The 26,319-nt window shown below is 48.6% G+C and overlaps 1 protein-coding gene across 2 annotated transcripts in view; it reads left to right on the plus strand.

The window, feature by feature from the left end:
* Window positions 1–26,319, plus strand: part of Ppp1r16b (protein phosphatase 1 regulatory subunit 16B) — a 101,936-nt gene that overhangs the window by 70,711 nt on the left and 4,906 nt on the right. Inside the window, exons 3-10 of one of the 2 annotated variants that reach the window (XM_006971055.4) lie at window positions 4,445–4,515; window positions 10,021–10,166; window positions 13,196–13,299; window positions 15,066–15,190; window positions 17,405–17,530; window positions 18,081–18,156; window positions 19,593–19,722; window positions 19,831–19,999. In XM_006971055.4, coding sequence (XP_006971117.2) covers window positions 4,445–4,515; window positions 10,021–10,166; window positions 13,196–13,299; window positions 15,066–15,190; window positions 17,405–17,530; window positions 18,081–18,156; window positions 19,593–19,722; window positions 19,831–19,999 — 947 coding nt within the window. The remainder of the gene's footprint in view (window positions 1–4,444; window positions 4,516–10,020; window positions 10,167–13,195; window positions 13,300–15,065; window positions 15,191–17,404; window positions 17,531–18,080; window positions 18,157–19,592; window positions 19,723–19,830; window positions 20,000–26,319) is intronic. The other variant, XM_015999530.3, reaches the window with a different exon arrangement.

Genomic DNA, 26,319 nt, shown 5'->3' on the forward strand with positions numbered 1-26,319 from the left:
GTGTGTGTGTGTGTGTGTGTGTGTGTGTGTGTATGAGGTCATCTGATGCTCAGCTGGCCTCAGAAGCATCCCCTCTTCCCCATGGTAGCTGTCAGCTTGGTTCATGGAGCTGTGTAGTGGAACCTTGGCTTCTAATGCCAGCACCTCAAACAACAACAACAACAACAACAAAACATTGAGCAGACAAGCACAGAGTCCCTCTTCTTGCTGAGCACAGAGAAAGGGAAGCTGGCTGTGTGCTTGCTGGGTAGTGGGGCTTTGCTCCAGGGAGCTGGGCGCCGAGCCAGGCTCTGGCCGCCTAGTGAGAGCAGCCGAGGCAGCCTTGGCTCGTGGGTATTAAGGGTTTCTTAGAGCTGGAGATGATTTGTCCCACTTCTTGGGATGAAAATAACTGCCCGACTTCAGGGTAATTACATGGCTTGGGCTCCCACACAGTGCAGAGAGCCCCCCGATAATTACTGTGCAAATGCTGTTCTTGGCGGCTGATGCTTATTTTCTGCCTCAGAGAGTTTTCTGGACAGCAAGCCTGAGCCATCATCCACTCTAGACAACCTGAATCTGCTCATGTGAGCAGAACCTTCTAGAAACACTTCCCGGGCAGGGTCATAACGGCCGCTTCTCTCCCCAGAACCACCTGTTAGGCTCAGGGCACCAGTGCCAGCTGAGATACAAGCTGGGCCTGGGATGCTCAGTGGCTGTATTAGTAGCTTCTTATCACTGTGACAAAACATCTGACAAGGCAACATGGGGAAGGAAGGGTTTGGCCCACAGGGTACAGTCCGTCCTGGATGGGGAGGCGTGGTGGCAGGAGAGGAAGGTGGCTGGTCACGTTGTATCCACAGCCAGGAAGCAGAGAGTGATTAAGCCTGGTCCTCAGCTCTTTTTCTGTTTTATTCAGTCCAGGACCCCGGCCTGTGAGATAGTGCTGTCCACATTCAGAATAGGTCTTCCCACTTGAGTTAAACATCTCGGGAAAAGCCCTCATAGACATGTCCAGAGGTGTGTTTCTGTGGTGACTCCAAATCCCGTCAACAATGGAGATGACTACCTCAATGACTTTGCCATCATCTCCTCAAGTGGCCCTGGGCTAGAACCACGTACTAATACCTCCTGTACTCTGTAGGAGGCACCTGCGTGTGGGCAGAGCTTCCTGTCATAGCAGATGTCTGTCCCCTGGGTTAGCACTCAAGGTGGTCTGTGGTGGTCTAAGATGAAGAGCCTATATGTATTTTCTTAATATTTATTATTTGCATTTCATGTGAGTATTTTGACTACATGTACATCTGTGTACCACATATGTGCCTGGTGCCTGAGAATGTCAGAAGAGCGCACTGGATCCCCTGAAACTGGAATTACAGACGGTTATGAGCTGCCTCGTGGGTGCTGGGAACTGAACCTGGATCCTCTGCAAAGAGCAGCAAGTGCCTTTTATCAATGAGCTAGCTCTCCAGCCCTGAGACTGTGTCTTTGAGCTGAGCCAAGAATGTCAAGGTCCTGGAGGAGTTCCCAAGGATTCAATGTGTGTCAGGCCTTAGGAACAGAGTCATAAACGCCAGGCTATATTTCTGCTTTCTTGGGTTTAGTGTTCAGCAGGGAGACCGATACAAAACCTGTAATTGGCCAGTTATACGGGTTTGACTGTGATGTGGTTGTCCATGAGATGCTGGGATCCATGAGTATGTAGAGCAGGAAGGGACCAGAGAGTGTGAGGGAGACCTAAAGGAGGAATGAGGCAGATATGTGCACACATGCATGTGTGTATGTATACCATTGCACATGTGCTCAGATGCATGCTAGGGAGGGTGCCTAGATTATGGTGCATAAATGGATGGATGGGTGGATGGATGGATGGATGCATGCATGCATGCCTGAATTGTGGATATATGCATGGATGGAGAGATAATTGAGTCTTCCAGGCAACCAGAATAGGCTGTGCAGACCCTCAGCAGTCATAGGAAGAGTGATTATTGTAGCTGACACAAACTACTGTTGCAGAAAATGTTGGGAGTTCAAGAAATGAAGGTGGAGAGGCAGACAGACAGGATTAACTCACAAGCCCTTCACTGCACAGCTTCAGAAGGCACAAGTGTCCAAACCACAATGTGAATGGCGCCCCGTGGAATCTGGCAAGGCAGTGACCTGGAGCAGGGACCATATCGTGCAAGACCTTGCATCCAAGGCAGGGGTAGAAGATGCTATTGTCAGAGCAGTGTGTGTGTCGGGGTGGGGTGGGGGACAGTGCAGAGAAAGGATTGAGCATTTTGGGTTGAAGGTGATTTCCATTTGCAATGCCTACAAGCAGCACTGCCCCCTAGAACTTCCCGTGAAGATGGACACACTTGACTTCTGTTCTTTCTACTTTGTGCCACATGTGGCTGCTGAGCAGAGTGGTGGACACTGGGTTTTACGTTCTTATTAATCCCAGTATAACTGGCCACCACGGCCTGATGTGGCTTGTGGCTCCATAGGGGACAGTGCAGCTGAAGGATCTGGCTGGGACTGGGAGAAGTCCTGCCACACCTGTGCAGTGCATCTTGGCCAAGTCTGCTGGAGACATTTTCTTGCTGGGTTGAGGCCTCAACTTCCCCTTCACACAGGTCTCTGTTCATGCTGAGGCCAGGGTGCAGTGGGTGTGGTCTAGGGGCAGGGTCTTCGAGGATGGAGCTAAGTGGCTGCTCCTCCTCCTGCTCCTTGAAGGCTTGAAGCTGTACACGTGTGCATCCCCGTCTTTTCCCTGGCACCTTTGAGGCTGTTGATTAACTGTTGTCCTACAGAATGCCATGCTCTCTCCTAAACGTGCTCCCTCCTCCAGAGGCACATTATTGAGGAGGCTTCCTTAGCCCTGCCTGGCTGCATGGCATTGGCTACCTTGGGTATATGTGGCCTTGGCTCATGTTAATGTGGGTGGGAGGAGGCTCAGCAGGGCGTGGCCAGCCTGTCCCTTTCACTCCCAGGGTCTCATGCCCCTTCTTTATTAGTACCATGATGGTGGCCTCTCCCACAAAGCAGCTTGTATATACAGTTTACCTCCATGTCCTCAGGCAGCTGCCCCTTGTCTAGCCCTCTGGCCCAGAATTCCACTTGCCTACTGACTGCTCTGCCTAGGGAAGCTGGGTCCAGGCATGAGCTGGTACAGCCCTGCTGGCTATGGCCACTTAGTGTTTTATAAGGTCTAGAAGAGTGGGCTCCAGTGGACACTGCTGTTGGCCTCATGAGTGGCTTCCTTCATGGAGAGAGTAATAGCTGAAGGCTGGGCCAAGGGAATCCCTTGGTGCTGAGCAGGGTGAAGCCCTCATTGTGAGCCTGGGAAAGCAGCTTGCAGGCTGACACACAGGCCACCCTCTTCTTTTTATCCTTTGCACATGGCTTCTAGCTGACATTGTGACCTTGGGTGGGACAGGATGAAGAGAAAAGACACTGAGGGGAGAGAACAGGGGCTCTCTAATACTATGTGTATTCTCTGGTTTTCCTCACTTCCTGGATTCCACCACCACTTCTGGGCGCACACACAAATACACACATACACACCTGCATGTGATGCACATGTGGGTACCTAAAGTCTAGGACAGGGGGTAAGAAAACCTCTACCACCTTTCCCCAAGGCTAGGTAGAGCCAAAGAAGACATGTGACACCCATTGGTAAGCCATTGAGAGTGTAGGGTACAGCTATGATAATAAAACCAGGCACAGCCAGAGATCCCTACCAACCATGTGCTGACCACTATGCTGAGTCCCTGACACGGCTCAATTGATGTCGTATAACTCTGTGTGTGGTAGAGTCAACATCATTTCCACTTACAGGCGAGGAAACTGAGGCACAGAGTGGAAACGTGTGTTGACCATGATTGCCCTGTCACTAAGACTCCAGGGTGTGGCTTTCGGGACAAAACAGTACTCCATATTGACAACCTATGCCAGCTTCTCACCTCAGCCAGGAGTAGTGGTACCTCCTGTAATCCAGCTCTTCTGGAGGGAAGCTGAGGCAGGAGAATTCTAAGTTGTAAATTTGAGACCTCCTTGGGCTACATAGCAAGTTCCAGACTAGCCTGGGCTGCTAGCAAGACTTTCTCTCAAAACAAAGAAGACCAGAGATGTAGTTCAGTGGCAGAGCACTTGCTTAGCATGCTCAAGGTCTCATTCCCAGCCCTGCCAAGAACAAACTCCCAAACAGCTCAGATCAGTGACTGGCCCAAAGGAAGATGTGACAGTTGTCAACCTTGTATGTGTGACCCAGGATAAGACAGGTACTTCTTGGAAATCCTGGACCAAAGACCTAGGTTCTGTGCTCAGTTCCTTCATCTGTGAATGGGGATGCTGTTAGCAGCTCATTATCTTTCTATTGGGAGTAAGCAAGACCATTTGTGTTGGGGTCTGGGAGAGGGTGTCTTGCTGGGTTCCCACAAGTGTGTGACGGGAACCTCACTCCTGTCCCTTCCTCTTGCAGTACGCTACTTCCTGAAGAACAAGGTCAGCCCTGATTTGTGTAATGAGGATGGACTCACAGCCTTGCACCAGGTAAGTAGGTCACTCTGGGGTCCCTGTCCTCTCTGCTTCCTGATAACTGGTGCCCCAAATCCTCAGGGAAGAGGGGACGATGAGAGAAGAGTACGGAGCACCCAGCTGAAAGGCTTTTGTCGTCTGGAGATGTGTGTGGCTGTCACAAACAGGCCCTTAGAGCCCCATGGCGCGCGTGCACACACACGTACAGTGACAGGCTCTGAGGACAGGGCTCCTTTGTTCACTGTGTCCTCACAGCCAGCAGAGGAAATTTGTGTAGAAGCTGAGAATTGACAAAGTGCGTTCACAGCCACCAGGACATCCCACTCACCCTGAGGACAAAGCTGGCTGACTTGTGTTGTCTAAGGTCACATGGCCAAGAACTCTGGCCATGAGACACGTGCTGTCAAACACATGTCCATTCCAAGGGAGGGTGGTGACAGCCCTCCCTGCCTGGGGACAGCCTTGGCTGTCACCACCCACATGGAGGCTTTGTCTACACGGCCTCCTAACTAGCCTCCAGTGTTCACTTGAGTCCTGCCATAATTCTCTCTCTGAAGGCTGAAAGTTTACTCAAGGTCAGAACTCCAGTGTCTTCTTTCTCTTGGCTATTCTGCACAAGACCCCTAAGGTCTGTCCTGTCCAGTCTCTGCCCCTCCCCCAGCTCCCAGGCAGGGTCACTGCCTTCTTCTACCCCATGGTCTCCTCTAAATGCTCTACATTGCTCTGTGTGCTCACTTATTAGCTTCCGTCCCCAGGAGGATCTTGAGAGCTGGGCTGTGACAGAGGCACTCTATTCTTCCAAGTGACCCCTCCTCTCTCATCATTTAGCACTAGGGTGGCAGGCTGAGGTCACCTCATCAGCAGTGTCTTCTATCCCGTTGTGTTCCAGAGGCTTTCCCCGTGCTTACATATGGTAGATACTTAACATGTGCACATTGAAATCGGTGAATGGCCACACTGAACCTTCCTCTCACCATCACCAGGGTTTTTGAGCTGATGGATTTGACTGCAGCCTGGTATGGAGAAACCAGGCCACTGGGGGTTCCAGTGGCCACACATCCTCTACTCATAAGACACTGGGACCAGGCCTTGCCCACAGCCTTCAGCTCCCAGCCTGAGCGCTGTCTGCATCTACTCTTCGCCCCTACTATCCTCCAGGGCCTCAGGCACCCATACGTAGGCAACCACCTCAGTAACCTCATGGATCTTGCCTGTGGGAAGTCACCCAAACTCCAGCTTCATTTACTCTGGAATGCTGAGGATGCTCCTGAGGCAAGATCCTTGGTCCACTCTGGATTTGAGACCTAGAAGGCAACCCCTGAGGCTGGCAGTATCTGCCAGGGCCATAATGATAGGATGGCCATCATGATAGAGTCAGATTTAAGACCTGGAACTGTCACTCACTTGCATGTGACCTTGGACAAGTTCCTTAAGCTCTTTGTGCCTTAGTTTCCTCTCCTGTGAAAGAGAAATATAGTATCCATTTCCTCGGGTTGTAGAGACGATTAAATGATCACCTGTAAAAACCTTTGCAAGCGCCGGGCATTGGTGGCGCACACCTTTAATCCCAGCACTCGGGAGGCAGAGCCAGGCGGATCTCTGTGAGTTCAAGGCCAGCCTGGGCTACCAAGTCAGCTCCAGGAAAGGCGCAAAGCTACACAGAGAAACCCTGCCTCGAAAAACAAAACAACAACAACAAAAAAAAAAACCTTTGCAAGCAACGCTTACCACAGGATATGCAGTAATCAGGCTGAAGAGAAAGCTCTGTGGCTAAGACCACATACTGCTCTTGCAGAGGACCCAAGCTCAATTCCTAGCTCCTGTGTCAGACTTAACAACCACCTGTAACTCCAACTCCAGGGGATCTATCACCCTCTGCTGGCCTCTGTGAGCACCTGCATGCACACAGGCACATACCTACACATACACATACACGCGTAACTAAAGGTTTTAAATAACCTGTTTGAAAAGATTTGATTTATGATTACAGTTTATCATGTGGCTACTTCACAAAGCACTTCAGTGATATATCTCATTTTGATCCTCACAGAGACCCTATACAACATTGTTGTTCCCATTTTACATCTCAAGAAACTGAGGCTCAGGGGCACCTCTATTCTGTAGAACATTCCACAAAGATGGGAATAAATGTGCCATGTGTCTGTGTGGACCAGCAAAGTAGCCATAGAGTTGTGTGGCTAATGTGACAAGAACTGGATTCTAACGCTTATTTGATTTTAGTGAATTTAAATACAGATTGGCTGTGTTAGATGTGAAATCTCAGGGTTCTAAGTCGTGGCTGAGCTAGGGTTAACATTGGTAGCCCTGACTGTCTAGATACAGTGGTTAGCAGAGTCCCACGGGCTCCCTCCAGGTGCTATTCTTGCCTTCATGAACTTTTTTTTTGTGGGGCCCTCCCTTGGGCTTGGGGTTCCTTCCATTTCTCACCACTCCACCTCCTCCTCTTCCTGCTGATCACATGACTTCCTCAGGTCTAGTTCTCCTGGGGGCCACTGGGCCTCTGAGCACATAAGGAGGGAAAAACTCCCCAGGCTCCGAGCCTAGCTGTGTGGAACTCACCCCTGACTCTACCGCCACCACCACACGTGCCTTGGGTTCCGTGTTGGGACGGTCCTGGGCGGCGTCCACCCGCACTGGCCCACGACTCTCATCCCCACCCAGGCAGCAGTCCCTTTTTGCCCACCTGCTCTTGTGTCAGATACTCTCCGATGGCAGACAGGAAGTTAGGAAGTGTCTGTGCTTGCAGACGACGCGGTGTGATGTGACCACAGGCACAGAAATAAACAGCTAAGATGACGCGGTGTGGTCAGCGCTCCCGCCGTGGGAGCGGCCCCTGTAGCGCTTGCAGCTGGGAGCTGGCGGTGGCTTGCCTCAAAGGAGAACCGAGGCAGGCCTCCAGGAGGAAGGACACCTGAGCCGAGGCTTGAAGTAAGAGTTTGTAGGAGGTTGAGTATCGTATGAGTGTGAGAAAGAATATGCCAGAAGGAAAAAGGAACAGCGTTAGAGCAGAGGGAACATCCGCAGAGGCATGAGAAAGCAACCCAGCCTTTCAAGTTTGAGTTGGAGGCAGTAACTAGAAGGCAGAGTGGGAGGCAGGACTGGCCAGGCTGAGAACAGGGCCTTTGGACACAGACTGTTTCACTTTTAATCCAACACTGTGCATTGATTTTGTTATTGTGTGGCTACCTTGTGTTTTTATTTATTTAATTTTTGAGGATCCTACTATGCAGTCTAGGCTAGTCTTGAACTAACGATCCTTCTGCCTTTCCTCCCTAGTACTGAGATGGTTGGATGTTGCTGGATTGTAATCTTGAGTGAATCTATTTCTTACTATGTGTGTGGCTTTGTGCTTCTTTGGGCCAGTGGGGAGGAGAGGACCCTCAGGCCCATTTTGAGGGTCAAATGCTGCTGTGAATGGCCAAAGCGAATCCTAGTGCCCGGCTCTTGTAGGTCTTTCCTAAAGCAACAGTTATCACTATTGGTAATGAAGTGAGGTGCTGGCATCGCCCAGCTGTGCATTGTTGCATGCAACAGGGAAGACTGGGGCCCCTGCAGAGCCTCCCGAGCCTGGCCAAGGAGTGCAGGTTTGCTTCTCTTGAACAAGGGGAGCCTTCTGAGGTTTGCAGATGTCAGGCTGCAAAGCTAGATACAGTAAAGCAGAGGGCATCTGGAGGTAGAGCTGACGCAGTGCATCACTGCATGGAGACAGACACTTAGGAGGCAAACACTCAGTTGGCTCTGTATTGGAAGGGAAGAGGCAGAAGGAGTCAGCCCACTGCAGGTGCCGCGTCCCGCTGTGGTTCCATAGTGACTACAGGGCCTGCTCTCCCTTCCCTGCCACGTATGCCAGTCAGCATGTGCGCCCCTGTGCCAGCCCTGGCATCACTGTCACAGGACTCCACAGCTCTGGGTATGCAGTCCCCTGGCCCTCCGGTCTCCTTCCTACTGGGGGCTGCCCACACAGGTCTTCCTTCTTTTTACCTATGCCTGGCTCCAGTGCCCGTGCCTCCCTCTGCTGGCTATGGTATGCCACTGCATGGTTCTCCTGCCCTCCTAAGATGGTCCAGCCCCAGTGGGCTGCACCTTTCTTACCCTGTCTATCCAGAAAAGTACCTGCAGACCCAGCCAGGCTCGACCAGCTGGCAGGGAGAACTGGCTCTCGGGCACCATCTGTGCACCCCGCCGCTCCTTCCCTGCGTGCTCTGCTGGTGCAGAGTCCTGACTGGCTGGAGATATGCGGGGAGCTGTGGTGGTGTCCCATTCCACAAGCGTCTGGGATCGTGGGCTCACATAGGTGCCTCTGATCCTTCTGCTCACCTCCATGCTCTTCTTCACATATATGTAGTTACTTATGTTGGTCAGGCCACCACCGTCCCTAAACCAGGTGACTTCAACATCTATTCTCTCTGTCCCTCTCAATGTGTGCGCGCATACACAAACACACATAGGTACACACACGTAGACATACACATAGACACAGACACACACATGGAAGCATGCACACAGAGAGAGAGACATACATAGACACAGACACACACAGACACACACACACACACACACACACACACACACACCATCCTCCACATGGAACCAGCAGAGTGAAATGGTTTTTGGTTTTGTTTTTAATAAACAAGTCAGGTTGTGCTATTTTTAAGAGTGTAGTTCACCCCTGCCTCCTGTTGCTCTGGAGACCAAACCTGGCTTACTTGGACAGGAGGGGTGAGCTCGTGTCCTCTGATAACTGCAGAGTGGGCACTGTCACCATCCTCTGTCCCCACCTCTGTTCTCCCTGGGTGAGTGTCCCTTGGGGAGTCTTTCACTCCCTGTCCCCGGGACCTGTGTTCTCTTAGGGGAGCTGCAGAATTGGACCCTCCCACCTCATTTGGGCTCACTCACCTATGCCCACAACTCCATCCAGGTAGGAGCACAAACAGGCTATCTCCTTGAGGTGACTCTGCCAGGGACCCCAGGGCCTGATGGGAGGAGACTTAGTCACTTGGGAACCTCTGCAAGATTTGCATTCCCAGGTCAGAGATTAAAAGTTTCAAACAGCGATGCAGGGTGATACTTTAGAGGCCGATACCCTAAAAGAGGGTGTGGGCTGGGACCCCAAACACATCTGAGCAATCCTGCTTGAGCTGAAGGGTGATTTAAGAGTTCCTCTTAGGATGTTGACTGGAGAAAGCTGTCTGGGATTTTAAAAGCTCATTCAACTTGAATGCAGCTCCACTAACACTTTATAAAAACACTTTATAGCTGACTGGGGCTGTTTGCCAAGGCTGTTTTTATCTTGCATGTTATTAACTTCTTTTTTTTACTCAACTAGAAGACTGACTCTAAGAGGTAAAGTGTCTTGCCCAAAGTTATAGAGCTGGATTTGAACTCAGGCTGTCTGTCTCCACCGTCCTGCTCATGGTCTCTTGTGGGGAGTGTAGTGTGTCCCCACCAGGGTTCCCGGCCATACCTGGCCTCACTCTGTGGCCTCTGTGTCTCTCCCAGTGCTGCATTGACAACTTTGAAGAAATTGTCAAGCTGCTGCTTTCCCATGGTGCAAACGTGAACGCCAAGGACAATGAGCTGTGGACACCCCTGCATGCTGCAGCCACCTGCGGCCACGTCAACCTGGTGAAGATCCTCGTTCAGTAGTACGTGAGCCTCCCTCCCTGGGGCAGCCTGCCCTCCCCTCCACAGATGGCTCTTCTCATATGCATTAGTCTCTTTCCTTCCTTCCTTCCTTCCTTCCTTCCTTCCTTCCTTCCTTCCTTCCTTCCTTCCTTCCTTCCTTCCTTCCTTCCTTCCTCCCTCCCTCCCTCCCTCCCTCCCTCCCTCCCTCCCTCCCTCCCTCCCTCCCTCCCTCCCTCCCTTCTTTCTTTCTTTCTTTCTTTCTTTCTTTCTTTCTTTCTTTCTTTCTTTCTTTCTTTCTTTCTTTCTTCCTCTCTCTCTCTCTCTCTCTCTCTCTCTCTCTCTCTCTCTCTCTCCCTCCCTCCCTCCCTCCCTCCCTCCCTTCCTTCCTTCCTTCCTTCCTTCTTCCTCTTTTCTCCCTCCCTCCCTCCCCTTCCTCCCTTCCTTCCTGCTCTTCCATTGCCCCTCCATCTCCTCCCCCACCATCAATTCCCTTCTATCTTCTTCCCCTAAATTCCCTTTCTCCTTATGTGTGTTTCCTGTTTCCTGTCTCTTTCTCTCCATCACTCCCTATTTCTTGGTCTTTTCTACTCTGTTTCTTTCTTTTCAGTGTTTACTTGTTTTATAGTTTTTGTGTCAAAATGCCAATAGCATACAATTTATACTTTTTTGCCATTTTTAAGTGTTTAGTCTATGCTATTCCCTATATTCACCTTGCCGTGTGCTCGCCTCCATCCATCTCCAGAACTTGCTTCACCTTGCACAGACCACAACTGTTTGACTATGACTTCTCCCATCCCGTCTATATCTCCCTTAACCCCAGACTACCATGACTACCTCTCTCTCTGCCTCTCTCTGATGCAGCTGCTCATTTAGTGGAAATGAACAATGTTTATCTTTTCATGACTTGGGCTGTTTCACTCGGCATAATGTCCTCAAGGTTCATCCATGTTGTAATGGGCTCAGCGACAGAAACCGTTCATCCATTTGTCCATTGATGAGCACTGGGTACCAATACCCTTTGGCTGTAACATGTATGCACAGATCTCTCTTCGGGACCCTGCTTCCCATTGATTTGGAAATATATCCACATGTGGAATTGCTGAGCTATATGGTAGCCATTTTTAATTTTTAAAGGGATTTATCTACTTTCCCAGTTCCCCTTCCATTTTACATGCTGACTAACAGGTCCTGTGCCAGGCCCTGGGCACATGGGATAGGAAAGCAAGACCAGTGGGTGGGATCCTAGAGACTGACAGCATCTGAGTGCAGGGAGTCAGGATAAGGGGTGGAGAGCAGGTGACCACTCACACAGATCTTTGCAGAGCATAAGGCATTAGGTGCCTCCTCAGGAGGGCCCTGAAGTCAGCGGGGAATGATGCCAACCTGGCTTCATGTGCTTTCCTGCTGGACTGTATTAGAATTACCAGAGCCATGAGTGCAAAATACATGTTCCCAGGCCCCCTGGGTTCTTTGGGGGCGTGGAAAGAATCCGTGGAGCTGCATTTTGTTTCACTGGTTCCCAAGACATTTCTGTCATGGCGTGCCGCACAGCCACACCTGGATACTGCTCTAGTCTGTAGATGTAACCAACCGTCTTATTAAATAAGAAACACAGAAACAATGTAAAAGAGAAAGCCAAGAGGTCAGAACTCAGAGCTAAAATCTCACCCTTCCTCCTGCTGTATCCCAGCTTCTCGAGAAGAGAGCTATTTCCTGTGTGTAAGTCGATTTTCCAGTCACTCTGCCTTCTCATTGGTTGTAAACCCAAACACGTGACTGCCTCGTCACTGTCTGAATGTACAGCCCCCTAGGTCTTAAAGGCATATGTCTCCAATGCTGGCTGTATCCCTGAACACACAGAGATTTATGGGATTAAAGGCGTGTGCCACCACCGCCACACTCTGTCTATGGCTCTAATAGCTCTGATCCCCGGGCAACTTTATTTATTAACATACAATCAAAATCACATTTCAGTACAATTAGAATACCACCACACTAGTCTCTCTTGCTATGACAAATACTGACAGAACACAACTTAGGGGAGAAAGGATTTATTCCGTGGGTTACAGTCTCTCATTGTGGGGAAATCAAGGCGAGAACTTGAAGCAGCTAGTCACACAGTCAAGGGCAGAGAGAAATGACTATATACATTGTTTAGCACTCAGTTAGCTTTCTCTACCCCTACGCAGTCTGGGGCCTCACATCCGGAAATGATGCTGCTAACTTTGGGGCCTGACCTTTCCACATAATTAAAACAATCCAGACAATCCCCCATAGACATGCTTACAGTCAGATCAGCCTGATTTAGTCAAGGCTTCGCTGAGACTCTTCCCAGGTGATTCTAGGCCATGTCAGATTAGAATTACCCATCACAGGTGCTATTGGCCTGGAGGGTGAGTTCTTCCACGGTGCCCCAGGGCTCTGTTCTTCCCATGTCCTGGTCAGCTCTTTGGGTAAGGGATTGAAAGAAGATGAATGTGCATACTGGTGAAGGTTGGCATAGCAACCATGGAGTAAAAAGGGCTGACACGTGGTGAGAGACCTGGCTTTGGAGCTTGACCCTGTCATATCCAAGCTGTGTGGCCTGAGGCCCGTGATTGAGAGCCTTTCTGAGTCATTGTCTCCTCTTGAGTGAGGTGAGGCCCACAGTAGCACCCCTCTGGGGGAGACTCCTTAAGGTAATGTGTGCAAAGGACTTACGTCTAGCCTGGTTGCAAGCAGGCAGCCGGTGAGATGTCCTGCTCCTGTTTCCATCATTTTTACTATTGTTTTCTAAGAGGGCTTTGACATCTGCCTGGAAGTGTCCATCTGCTGATGGAGCTCATCTGAGACCTTGGCCCCTTCCTGCTGGGACCCTGAGATTCGGAAACACTGCATTCCCGGGATATGTGGTGGGAAGGGAAGGGCATCGCTTATCTGGGATACCCCTAGGTGGGGTCATGGCTGCTGGGGAGTGCAGGGAGGCTGTGGATGGGAAGCCAGGTGATGGAGATAGTCAGACCAACCCAGACACACCTTCCTGGCTCTTACTCTGACCTTTTCTCTGCAGTGGGGCCGACTTGCTTGCTGTCAACTCTGATGGGAACATGCCATATGACCTCTGTGAGGATGAACCCACCCTGGATGTCATTGAGACCTGCATGGCATACCAAGGCAAGGAGGAGCAGTATATTATACCATGGGCACAGTGAGGTACTGCAGTGAACATGGTTTGAGTGGATGGGAACGGCACATTAGCTGCCTGTGTACCTGCCAGCCTCGTGCCTGGCTCCCAATAACTGGGACAGGTCCTTGTTATTATTGTCATCCGTATGATTAAAAGATGGGGACACAAAAGGGCCTTGGAACACATGCCGTGTGGAGGGAGATATTGTTCTCACTGTCACCCACACACGCAGGCGGCCTCAGCTGGCCTCCTCTTCTCTTTGTCGGCGGTGACAATTCAGTTCAGTCAACACTCACCATAAAGATGTGTCCCCGTTTGGGAACATGGTAAGAAGTCAAGAACATTGGCGGGTGCTGCCCGGTGCCAGGCACCAAGCTGCCTGCCAGGGGCCCGGATAAACAAGATGTGGGCTGTTCTGGGCTCACAGTGAGCTTCAGAGGGAAGCACGTGTAACAGCAAGAGACACCTGCCGGTCCCAGCTCCCTACATGCATGCCTGAGAAGCACTCTCTAGTAAAAAGGGTCTTAAATCCAGACCCGTAGCTGTGTCCCAGGGTCCTGAGAGGTCCTCACCTCGCCTCTCCCCAGATCTCTGTGGCCACTGTTGACTTGGCTTCCACACTCTCTGGCACCTGCATTTCCCCCATTCATTTCCTGTAGAAAGTTTTTTTTTTTTTAATAACTTTTGTGCCAACCTGGTGAAACTACGGACTCCCCAATGGAGTTATAAAGCTGCTGGAGTATGAAGGAAGCCAGCTGGGTCATCTTTCAACAAAACTACCACAGTGTTTTTAAATGTGCTATATAGAAGCCATTAATTCTTTCAATGACAGGACGTGGTGGTATGAAATTACCCGGAGTTTCTGTTGGCCATAGGCTCACGGGCACTGTTGATTGTTCTGATGTGGTAGCAAATACTAAGTTATGTGAAGGCTTGTCAAAATAAGCATGTAGCCTTTTTTTCTCCCTTCAAGTTTGCAGATTGCCCTGAATTCTTCCAGAGGAAACTTGATCCCATGTTTTTTTTTTTTTTTTTTTTTTTTAAATAGGGCCTTGTGTTCCCTCCTTAAATCAGTAGCCACCAGTGACAGGCACACTTTTGTCAGCCAGAGATTTGGGCTATATCATGTCTCTCTGGAACTGGAATGGCTTATGCCTGTAATCCTAGCATATGGGAGGCTGAGGCAGGAGAATTGCCACAAGTCTGAGGCCAGCCTGCACTACACAGTGAGAACCCTGTCTCAGAAAACAAAAAGCAAAAGTCTTTCTGGGCCCTTCTATTTGAAAGTAATATAGTGACTGATTCAGCCATTCTTACAACAAAAGAATGTGTTAACTATTGCATATGGCACTGGAATACACAGTGGTATATGAGAGAAAGGAAACCAACAGGCCCTGGTCAGAAGGGGTGGCCAGTGGGTACCAGGTGGGGAGATGATGTAGGTCAGCACCCAAAAAATGAGGCAGGTAGCACTTGGGGCAACTGTAGGTGAGTGGGCAGGTGCTCCAACCTAGCCAGTGGAAGAGCATGCAGAAAGTGAGTGATGTTCATAAGAAGTCTACTAGCTGCCAGGAAGGAATGGTCCTTGTCCCGTGACACATGATGTTTGTGTTCAGCAGCCCTGGGGACAATGATCTTTGTCATCTTTGTGCACTGGGTGACTGGCAAACTTTGGGGAGCAGGAGCCATTCCTTCCCTGTCTGCTTGGGACCCGGGACCTGATGCTCTTGAGTAACATCTCACCTCCCTACAGGCATCACCCAGGAGAAAATCAATGAGATGCGGGCAGCTCCTGAGCAGAAGATGATATCAGACATTCACTGCATGATTGCTGCGGGCCAGGATCTCGACTGGATAGATGCCCAGGGCGCCACACTGGTGAGGAGATGGGTCAGGCTGGTTTGGGTTGGAGGCAAGTACCAGAACCAAGACCAACTAGGGATGAATTGGGTCTGGTTCCCGGTAGAGTGAAAGCCTATACCCTTGTGACTTTGAGCCTCTAGACCCCTGCTGTTCTGGGAATATAGACGATTAAGGCTGGGGTCCAGCCTCTTTCTGACTCTGGCCATTCTCACCTGGGGCTGGGAGTCAGGAGCCCTAGGGCTTGGCTCTGATGTCCATCTGCTTTGTTTCGATGGCAGTACCTACACTCTCCTCAAGGACCACCATTTGTTCACTCACCCACATACTCTTGCTTTGTATCATCCATTCCCTGCCTACTGTGCCCTGGAAAACCACGGCCCTTCTCATTCAACTTTCCTGAGGTCACTGTAACAGATTTTATCTACTACTCCATCACTCCATCCATATATCCATCCATCCATCCATCCATCCATCCATCCATCCATCCATCCATCTGTTCATCTTTCATCCATCATTTATCCATCTGGCAGTCCATCCAGTTATGCTGGGGATGCCTTTCTGTACGCTATGAATATGTGTTGCTCTGATTTGGTCGGTAAATAAAATGCTGATTGTCCAGTAGTCAGGCAGGAAGTATAGTATAGGTGGGATAAGCAGAGAGGAGAATTCTGGGAACAGGAAGGTGGAGTCAGGAGTTGCCAGCCAGACACAGAGGAAGCAAGATGTAAAGGCAGAACTGAGAAAAGGTACCAAGCCATGTGGCTAAACATAAATAAAAATTATGGGTTAATTTAAGTGTAAGATCTAGTCAGTAGTTAGCCTGAGCTAATGGCCAAGCAGTTTTAATTAATATAAGCCTCTGTGTGTTTACTTGGGTCCAAGCAGCCACATGGCCACGGGAGCTGGGCAGGACCAGGAAAACTTCAGCTATACAGTTAACACACAGTTATAAGGACTGCCTTTGTGCCACATGCTTTACTAGTCCTAGATAAATGACAGAGCCTTCCTCTCTTTCTCAGAGCCACCTAGTTACCTCCAATGATTCTTGGAACTCAGCTGTCACTGTCAGCAGCTTGAGAGGAAATGTGCTAGAGGCCTCATAATTTCATAAAAAAACATCATGTCAATAGTAAAGGTTTAAAAAAGGATTTTTCTTAACCTGGCAACAAGCCAAGGAAATTGTATGGAAATGTCCTACCCATTCCTTTTACAATCAGACTCCATTACCAGCAGGGTGTAACCCAAAGGGTACTCAGAGAAACTGAGATGGCAGATGGATGTGTTTCACTTTGCAGAATTTGGAAAATTGAAATATGTACACCACACAATTGATACTTATTCAGGATTTCAATGGGCAACTGCTTTGAGTTCTGAAAAAGCTGATTCTGTAATCACTCATTTGCTAGAAGTTATGGCCATCATGGGTATACCTGCACAAATTAAAACTGACAATGCTCCAGCATATATCTCTGGTAAAATGAAATAGTTTTTTTTGCTTATTACAATATAAAGCATATTACAGGTATACCACACAATCCTACAGGCCAAGTTATAGAAAGATACAACATTTCTATGCAGCAGGGAGTTAGGAATTGCTTAGCTGGGTGACTCTGAGTTGGCATTTCCCATGAGATTGACCAGGGCTACAGTCACATCTGAGGTTGGTCTCCTTTGTGTGGTTCCCTTGCATGGCTGATGTCGGTGTAGGCAGAAGGCCTCAGCTTCTTGCCTTCTTACAACTGCTCCTTGGGGCTCCACAAGATGACTGCCTCCTCCCAGATGAATCCAGGAGAGCGTAAGGTAGAAGCAGCAATGCCTATCATGCCCCAGCCTCATAAATCATACACTGACACTTCGTAATATCCTCTCAGTTAGTTAGAAGTGAGCCAGTCTGGTCTACATTCAAAGGCAGAGCAATCAGATTCCACATTTTAAAAGAAGATATGTCAAAGAATAGGTAGGTATATTTTCAAATGACCATATTGAACCTCTGAGACCCCTTCTCTGTGGCTCAGGTGAAGAGTCCATCTTTCTGCCTCCCATTGTACTTCTCTATCTCACACTTAGTAATCCCCTGCAACCTTCCTGGCTGGTGTTGCCACCTCATTCTGTTCCATTCTCTAGCCCCAAGGATGCTTTGAAGCTTGGGGTGAGAAAGGACACCCTGCCTCCAAATGTGGAGCCAGCCCCCTTTGGAGTGCTTACTTGGACTTCTTTCCTCTCTTCCAGCTACACATAGCTGGAGCCAATGGATACCTGCGGGCAGCTGAACTCCTCCTGGACCATGGAGTGCGTGTGGATGTGAAGGACTGGGATGGCTGGGAGCCTCTGCATGCAGCAGCCTTCTGGGGACAGGTACTTCCCGTCCCCTGTAGAGTAGTCAGGCACAAGGTGAAACTGCTGATTCCAAGTTCTTTGGGCTGGCAATTGGTGCAAGAGAACAAGGCCCCACTCAAGGCACTGGCCACAGTGAGTGTAGATGAGACAGCTCTGGGAGGTTGCAGACACATTGGCCTAAACATCCTAACAGGATAAGACTCAAGTTTGCCCAAGAGAAAATCCCCTTGGTTTCTGCTTTGCGTGCTTTCTCTAGAATGTGTTTTCCTAAATGTGATCGCAGCCTGTGCAGCCAACCATAGACACCCGACAGCTGTGGAATTACAACCGATTCCTCCTCCTCCTGTTTCTCCTCCTTGTAGTAACCCAGACATGCTAGGAGGAGGCGCCAAGCCCATCATTTTAGACAGGGCTCTCTCGTGGCATCAGTGTTCAGGGCCTTCCCTGGGAATCAACTTTCCTCCACCATTCTTTGGGTCACATCCTAAAAGGTCTTGAGTACTCTCTCCAGCTCCTAGGCTCCTTAAGGCCTGAGTATGGGGAACATGAACTTCTTCCTGTGTTGCAGATGCCAATGGCAGAGCTGTTAGTGTCCCATGGAGCTAGCCTCAGTGCCAGGACATCCATGGATGAGATGCCAATAGGTAAGACAGCTTAATACTTTGTACGTACATACTTAGCAGGGTTTTTTTGATGGTGAGTAGATGTATGGTTGAACATATGGCTGCATACTGAAAGTAGGTAGGTAAGTAGATGATAGAGATAGATAGATAGATAGATAGATAGATAGATAGATAGATAGATAGATAGATGAATGGGTGGATAGATGAAGGTAGACAGGTAATGTGATGTGGGATGTAATGATGGGTGGATGATGGATGTGTAGGCAGATGGATAGATAAGTAGATGGGTGGGCTGAGGGAAACCTATGTACAGATGACCAGGTTATCCAATAGATGGACAGATTAATAGAGAGATTCAGTCAATTGGCTGGTAGGGTTAGGGAGATTTCTCAGCATTATTACTTCATTTCCTACTTGAGGGATCTGCTTGTTTCTCTCAGTGCTCACACCAGGGAGTGTAGCTTTAGTTTTCCTGCCTTGCCCACAGTCAGGACAAATCTTTTGTCACCCACCAGTCCCACAGCCGCTCATACCCAACCAAATAAACACAGAGACTTATATTGCTTACAAACTGTATGGCCATGGCAGGCTTCTTGCTAACTGTTCTTTTATCTTAAATTAACCCATTTCTATAAATCTATACCTTGCCACGTGGCTGGTGGCTTACCAGCGTCTTCACATGCTGCTGGTCATGGCGGCAGCTGGCAGTGTCTCTGCCTCAGCCTTCTGCTTCCCAGAATTCTCCTCTCTCCTTGTCCCACCTACTTCCTGCCTGGCCACTGGCCAATCAGTGTTTTATTTATTGACCAATCAGAGCAACAGATTTGACATACAGACCATCCCACAGCAAGGGAGACTTTATGACTCTCCCAGACACTATCAAGGGTATATGTCTTGTTTGCTTTTCTGTTGCTGTGGTTAAAACCCTGACCAAAAGCAACTTGGGAAGGAATGGGTTTATTTGGCTCACACTTCCATGTCATAGTCCATCATTGAGGGAACAAAAAGCAGAAACTGAAGGAGAGGCCATGGAGGGATGCTGCTTACTGGCTTGTTCCCTTGGCTTGCTCAGCCTGCTTTGTTATAGAACCCACACTCACCTCCCCGGGGGTACCAGATCAATCATTAATCAAGAAGATGCCCCACAGGCTTGCTCACAGGACAGCCTGATGGAGGCAGTCCCTCAATTGAGATTCTCTCTTCCCAGATACGCCTAAGTTTGTGTCAAAGTTGACAAAGCCTACCAGCATGGTATGAGTCTTAGCTGGGAACTTCAGGAGTTCGGAGGCCCAGGTCTCCCATTCCCACACTCCTCTAAGGAAATAAGCAGGAGCTGCTTTCTTCCCTCCCTCTGTGCCCCAGAAGGTTCTCAGAGCTTCTGGCGGGTTCACACGGTGGCTCCTGTGGTATGGAGTCCCTACCTTGCCTTCTGCCACTGACATCTTGTACTTCTTCAGACCTGTGCGAGGAGGAGGAGTTCAAGGTCCTGCTGTTGGAGCTTAAACACAAGCATGACGTGATCATGAAGTCCCAGCTGAGGCACAAGTCATCCCTGAGCCGCAGGACATCCAGTGCAGGCAGCCGTGGGTGAGTGGTGCAGGGCCACCCCCCCACCCCCCCACCCCACCCCCGCACACGCCTGCCTGTGGCTCCTTGTACAGGGCTCCTTCCCAGCACCTCCTCTGTCCCTCTCAGGAAGGTGGTGCGTCGAGCTAGCCTGTCAGACAGAACCAACCTGTACCGGAAGGAGTATGAGGGAGAGGCCATCTTGTGGCAGCAGCGGAGTACAGCAGAGGACCAGCGGACCTCCACCTACAACGGGGACATCAGGGAGACCAGGACAGACCAGGAGAACAAGGACCCGGTGAGGGGCCTCTTGCCTTCTCGTGTTGACCACCACCTTGTGAGGAGGACAGGGCCCAGCCTGGTCCTACTTCCTCATCTGAGAACCATCAGGAGGGAAATAGCTGGGCAGTGCCCTTAAACAGCTAGCTCCTGTCTGACGGTGGTGGCTAATATTGTTAAGGAGGTAACCCTTAGGTATATTTGTCAGAGTTGAGACCTCTTTACATGCCAGAGGCTCATGATTGGCAGAGACAGAGTGACTGCCATGGGTCTGCTTGTCCCCTAATAACTGATCCTGAATTCCCCAGAAGAGAGGCTCAGCATGATAGTTACCCTAGGAGCTAAGGGCTAAGACCTTCTTTTGTGGGGACAAAGATTTGAGAATGGTGTTTATCAAGGTGACATCTGGTTGAGTATTCTGAAAAATGTAGTAGGGTTCTGGGACAGTCTCTGAGAAACTGCTCCAGCACTAACCAGTGGCCCTGGGTTCTAGGCACTCTCAGAAGATGGTGTGTGGTCTTCTTCAGCTGTGGTAGCAGAGGTCACACTGGGGGCTTAAAATGGGAGACACTCAGGGGTCTGAAGTCTAGAAATCTAAAATGTCGATAGAGTTGGCTCCTCTTGGTGCTCCTGAAGGGGAGGTCTGTGCCAAGGCCTCTTCCCAGCTTCTGGTGGCTTGGGTGTCCCTTCACTCTAGTGTGACTTTGATCTCCACCTCTGTCTTCACAAGCCTTCTTCCTTGTGTATGTGTATACCTCCGTTTCTTTTTATTTAAAACATACTTTTATTTATATAGTGTATTTACAGGTATAGGTATATTCATATGAGTGAACATGTGTGTGCAGGCCGGAGGCCAATGTCTGATATATCCATCAGTCACTCGCCACCGTTTGTTTGTTTGTTTGTTTGTTTGTTGTTGTTTTTGAGACAGGTTCTCATTCTGAACTGAATGCTCACTAATTAGCTAGGCTGGCCAGTGATCTCCAGAGGTCCATCTGTCCCTGCCAACTCTGTATTAGGGACCACACTCAGCTTTTTGAGTGGATGCTGGGAGTCCAGACTCAGGTCTTAACACTTATGTGGCAGGCACTTTACCAATCAAGCCATTTTCCTAGGGCCCCTCTTAGAAGGGCCCATCCCAATCTAATATAATCTCTTAGTTATTTTTGAGCCAAATAATTTTATTGCTTGCATTTGAAGCGCTCTTCAATCACCTCTTTGCTCTGATTGTGTGCCATAGTCTGTAACCACAACATAACTATGTAACTACAACCAACCACTTCACAGGGCTTCCAGTCCAGATCAGTTTTGCACAGGCTTGCCCATTCTTCTAGTTTCTCCTTGTCACCAGCCCTAATTAGGTTGATTTGGTGCTCAGCACAAGGACCTCTCCATGCTTACATATATAAGCTCATCACAGATGTGTGTGAGCACACAGAGATGGACTGGGCGCTTGTCCAAGTCTTTGGCAGCTTCTTGAATTCCATAGGTTGGGAATTGTAGATGAGAGCAGTCTTCAGCAGCCCTAGTACTGACGTCTATTACACCTCCAGCCAGGAACATCTTCTCTGGCTGTGGTGATGGGGTAGGGGCAAAGCTGAATCTTGAATTCACAAAGAGTCTGCTTCCCCAACAGGAGCAGGGAATGAGCCCTTCCTTATCTTACCTTAATGACTTTACAAAGGGAATCAGTGGACTCAGACCTCGAATGCATACTTTTTCTCTTTCTCAATAATAGACTGAGATTTGAAGCAACTTTATGTTTATAGAAAAATAAGCGGAGTAGTTGGGGAGATGGCTCAGCTAGGAAGGTGTTTGCCATGCAAGCATGGGGACATGAGAGTGAGTCTCCAGCACACACATTGAAGAAAAAGAGCCAGGCAGGTGTGGTGTTGTATGCCTTTGATCCTAGCACTCAGGAGGCAGAGGCAGGAGGCAGGAGGCAGGAGGCAGGAGGCAGGAGGCAGGAGGCAGAGGAGGCAGAGGAGGCAGAGGAGGCAGAGGAGGCAGAGAGGCAGAGGCATCTCTGAGTTCAAGGCCAGCCTAGTCTATAAAGTGAGTTACAGAGTAGCCAGAGCTACATGGTAAGACCCTGTCTTTAAAAAAAAGTTGGATTCGAAAAACACACCTAGTGTATCCTAGTGCCTGTGAGATGGAGACAGGAGAACCTCTGGGGCTTTCTGATTAGTCAGTCTAGCTGAATTGGTGAGCTCCGGAGTCAGGGAGGGGCCTCTGGTCTTAGTGTGTGTGTGTGTGTGTGTGTGTGTGTGCGCGCGTGTGCGCGCGCGCGCGCGCGCATACACACACAATTAAATAGGTAGAAAATCACCCTCAGATTCCATTTCGTTACCATTTTGCACTTGTGCACTGCATGTGCTGTAACTGATGAGCCAGGGCTGATGCACACATCATATCAGACTTCACTCTGTGTAGCACCATCTGTGGACTCCACTGTTACAGTATCAGGCAACATGCTTTCACTGTCCCAGAAGATCCCCAGTGTTCCACTTGAGCACGTTGTGACAGCACATGAATGCAAAATGGTAATGAAATTGAACCTGAGGACAATGCACGCGCATGCAGTTATGTGTATTGTTGATGATCTTATACTTTCAGAATTTTGCCTTTTTTAGAAAGTCATTGTCTTTCTTAGGGTTTCTATTGCTGTGAAGAGACACCATGACCATGGCAACTCTTATAGAGGAAAACATTTATTAGGTGGCTTGCAGTTTCAGAGGATTAATCCATTATCATCATGGTGGGAATGGCAACATGCAGGCAGACCTGGTGCTGGAGAAGGAGCTGAGAGTTCTACATTTTGCAGGAAGTAAACTAAGACACTGTGTGTGGCTTGAGCATATATGAGACCTCAAACCCACATCCATAGGGACACACTTCAACAAGGACACACCCACTCCAACAAGGACACACCTCCTAATAGTGCCACTCCCTTTGGGGGCTATTTTCTTTCAAACCACCACATTCCACTCCCTGACCCCTAAAGGCTTGTAGCCATATCATAATGCAAAAATTCATTCAGTTCAACTTCAAAAGTCTCCATAGTCTATAACAGTCTCAAACATATTTAAAAGTCTAAAGTTCAAAGTCTCTTCTGAGATTCATGCAATCTCTTAACAGTAATCCCCTGTAAAATCAAAATCAAAGAATAGATGACATACTTCCAACATATAATGGCACAGTATATACATTATTATTCCAAAAGATAGGGAAGGGAACCTAGTGAGGAAATACTGGACAAAAGGAAGACCGAAAACCAGCTGGGCAAACTCCGAACTCTATGTCTCCATGTCTGATGTTAAAGTGCTCTTCAGATCTCCAACTTCTTTCACCCTTGTTGACTGTACACACTTCTCTCTCTTGGGCTGGTTCCACTTCCTGTTAGCAGCTTGTATTCCTCAGGAGGTATCCCATGACTCTGGCATCTCCAACATCTTGGTGTCTCCAAAGCAATCCAGGCTTCAACTTCACAGCTTCATGCAATGGCCTCTCAAGGTCCCCATTCAGGGACACACTTGACACATGCTTGGCCTTAGCAGCTTTCCTTAGTCTCAGAGGCAAATTCTTAGCCCCTTTCTTCTATCCTTAACTACAGAACCATGTGGCTGAAGATGCCGAATTCTACTGCTTGCTGAAGCTGGAACATGGCCCCTTTGTTCAATTACATCTTCACTGGCCTTCTGTTTTCAGTGGTTTCATTCACTGCCCAAGCTTGGCTGTTCTGGAATTTGCTCTATAAACCAGGCTGGCTTCAAACTCAGAGATCTTCCTGCCTTTGCCTTCCCAGTGCTGGGATTAAAAGGCGTGCACCACCACACCTAACTCTAAGCTTTTCTTTTCTTTACTTTTCTTTTCTTTTTTTTCTTTCTTTTTTTGTTTTGTTTTGTTTTTTCGAGACAGGGTTTCTCTGTGTAGCTTTGTGCCTTTTCCAGGAACTCACTTGGTAGCCCAGGCTGGCCTCGAACTCACAGAGATCCACCTGGCTCTGCCTCCAGAGTGCTGGGATTAAAGGCGTGCGCCACCACCGCCCGGCTTAAGCTTTTCTTTAATTCCTTTTCACAAATTAGAAATTTATCTGGGTAGGATCTTGCCCTGAGGTCCTCATTCCCTTTATTCCATTTCTTAATCTGTTTATCTCCTTGAACACGGGATTTAGCTTCATTCCACTTCCTGGTGCTTCTTTTCTCCTCAAATTTTATATTTTGTAATTTATCCTGCTCAGCTTGCTTCTTTTCATTATTAATCTTCATTAGAATTTCCACTAATAATCACACAACAGAGTCTATAGTAGGCTACTTTGAGATTTTCTCTGCCAATAGAATTAATACAAAACTCGTCACTTTAGCCTCGGGCAGACTCCTTGGACAAGGGCAAAAGGCACATTCTTCACCAAAACATCACAAGAATGATATCTAGGCAACATACTAAAATTTTTCTCTTCTGAAACCTCTTGAGTCAGCCCCCCACAGTTCAAATAATCCTCAGCACCACTGTCTTCTATGTTCCTACTGCCCATTATGCAGTACTTAAAGCATTCCACTGCTTTCCTAACCCAACATACCAAAATCCAAATTCCTCTAACAAAATATGGTCTGGCCTATCACAGCAATACCCCACTCCTGATACCAACTTCTGTCTTAGTTAGGGTGAAGAGACACCATGACCATAGCAACTCTTTATTTTTATTTTTATTATTATTTTATGTGCATTAGCGTTTTGCCGTGGGTATCAGATCCCCTGAAACTGTTAACAGACAGTTGTGAGCTGCCATATGGGTGCTGGGAACTGAACCCAGGTCCTCTGGAAGAGTAGCTGGTGCTCTCAACTGCTGAGACATCTCTCCAGCCCTCACAGCAACTTTTATAAAGGAAAACATTTAATTGGGTGGTGGCTTACACTTTCAGAGGTTTAGTCCATTATCATCATGGTGGGACGTGGTGGCAGGCAGGCAGACATGGTGCTAGAGAAGGAACTGAGAGTTCTACATCTTGCAGGCGACAGGAAGTGGTCTGAAACATTGGGTGTGGCTTGAGGATATATGGGACCTCAAAGCCCACCTCCACAGTGACACACTTCCTCCAACAAAGCCACACATCCTAATAGTACCACTCCCTGTGAGGGCCATTTTCTTTCATACCACCACAGTCATGTAGTTGTGATTGTCTAATCTGTAGTTTTTAAGTGGCAATACTTGCAGTTATTACTCAGTGCTCATTGGTGGTGGCGGTGGGGTGTTAGTTTCAGGACTTGGCTTCCCTCAGATACCAAAATCTGCAGATGCTCAAGTCCATGTGTAAAATGGGGTAATGTCTGCACATAATCTACACACATCCTCCTATTGCTTCTAATAGAGGACTTTTAATACCTACTGCTGTATAAAGGCTGAGAAGAAAGAAAAGTCTATACATAGAGACAGTTTTGTGTGTAAAACATTCTCTCTCTCTCTTCTCTCTCTCTCTCTCTCTCTCTCTCTCTCTCTCTCTCTCTCTCTCTCTCTCTCTCGTGTGTGTGTGTGTGTGTGTGTGTGTGTGTGAAGACAGGGCTTTGCTCCATGCACAAGCCTTGATCCCATGATCCTCCTGCTTCAGCCTTCTTTCTAAGTGCTGGGATTACAGGTTTGTGCCACCATGCCTGAGCTAGCTCTCCAACCCAATCAATCAACCAATTGATTCTTTTCTATTTGGGAAATCATTCTTTTTTCATTGCCATTCGTGTCACGAATGACTTTCCAGTTTTGTTTTGTTTTTTTAAACATGTGTCTCATGACTTTGTTCATGGTGACTTCACAGCAGGTTAGTTCTTGGCTATTATCAGCTGTTTCAGCCTTTTTGTTTATAGTTTCTGGACATTAGCTACCTTTCAAGCTCTTATTATCCAAGGACTATTAAGTGTATAGGATCCTTAGGTGAGACTCTTACATGAAGTGGAGACCTGCTGGGGAAAAAGGGGGTACGAGTGATGGGGTCGGGGGACTAACTAAAATTGACTAACACAAAAAAGGGAATTTATTGGCTCACCTAACCGGAAAGGTCTGGGCCCCGCAGGAACTAGGGGTTCAGAATACACCCCGAAGTCAGGCTCCCTGTGACCAGTGTTCCTTGATGCCAGCTTCTCTTACAAGCAGAGAAAACACCTTTGACCCTCTGCTTCCGCAGCCCACAGCTTACAGCATCTTTACCAACTGCGGTTCTTATAGAAACCTCTTTCCAGTTGTTCTAGCAAAAGTCTCAACGTTGAGTCTCACTGATTCCATTTCTATTAACTCATTCCGGGACACTGGCAATAAAACATGTTCATTAGCTTCAGCCCTGGGACTGGGGT

Source organism: Peromyscus maniculatus, chromosome 4 (genome assembly GCF_049852395.1).
Source record: "Peromyscus maniculatus bairdii isolate BWxNUB_F1_BW_parent chromosome 4, HU_Pman_BW_mat_3.1, whole genome shotgun sequence".
Lineage (NCBI taxonomy): Eukaryota > Metazoa > Chordata > Mammalia > Rodentia > Cricetidae > Peromyscus > Peromyscus maniculatus.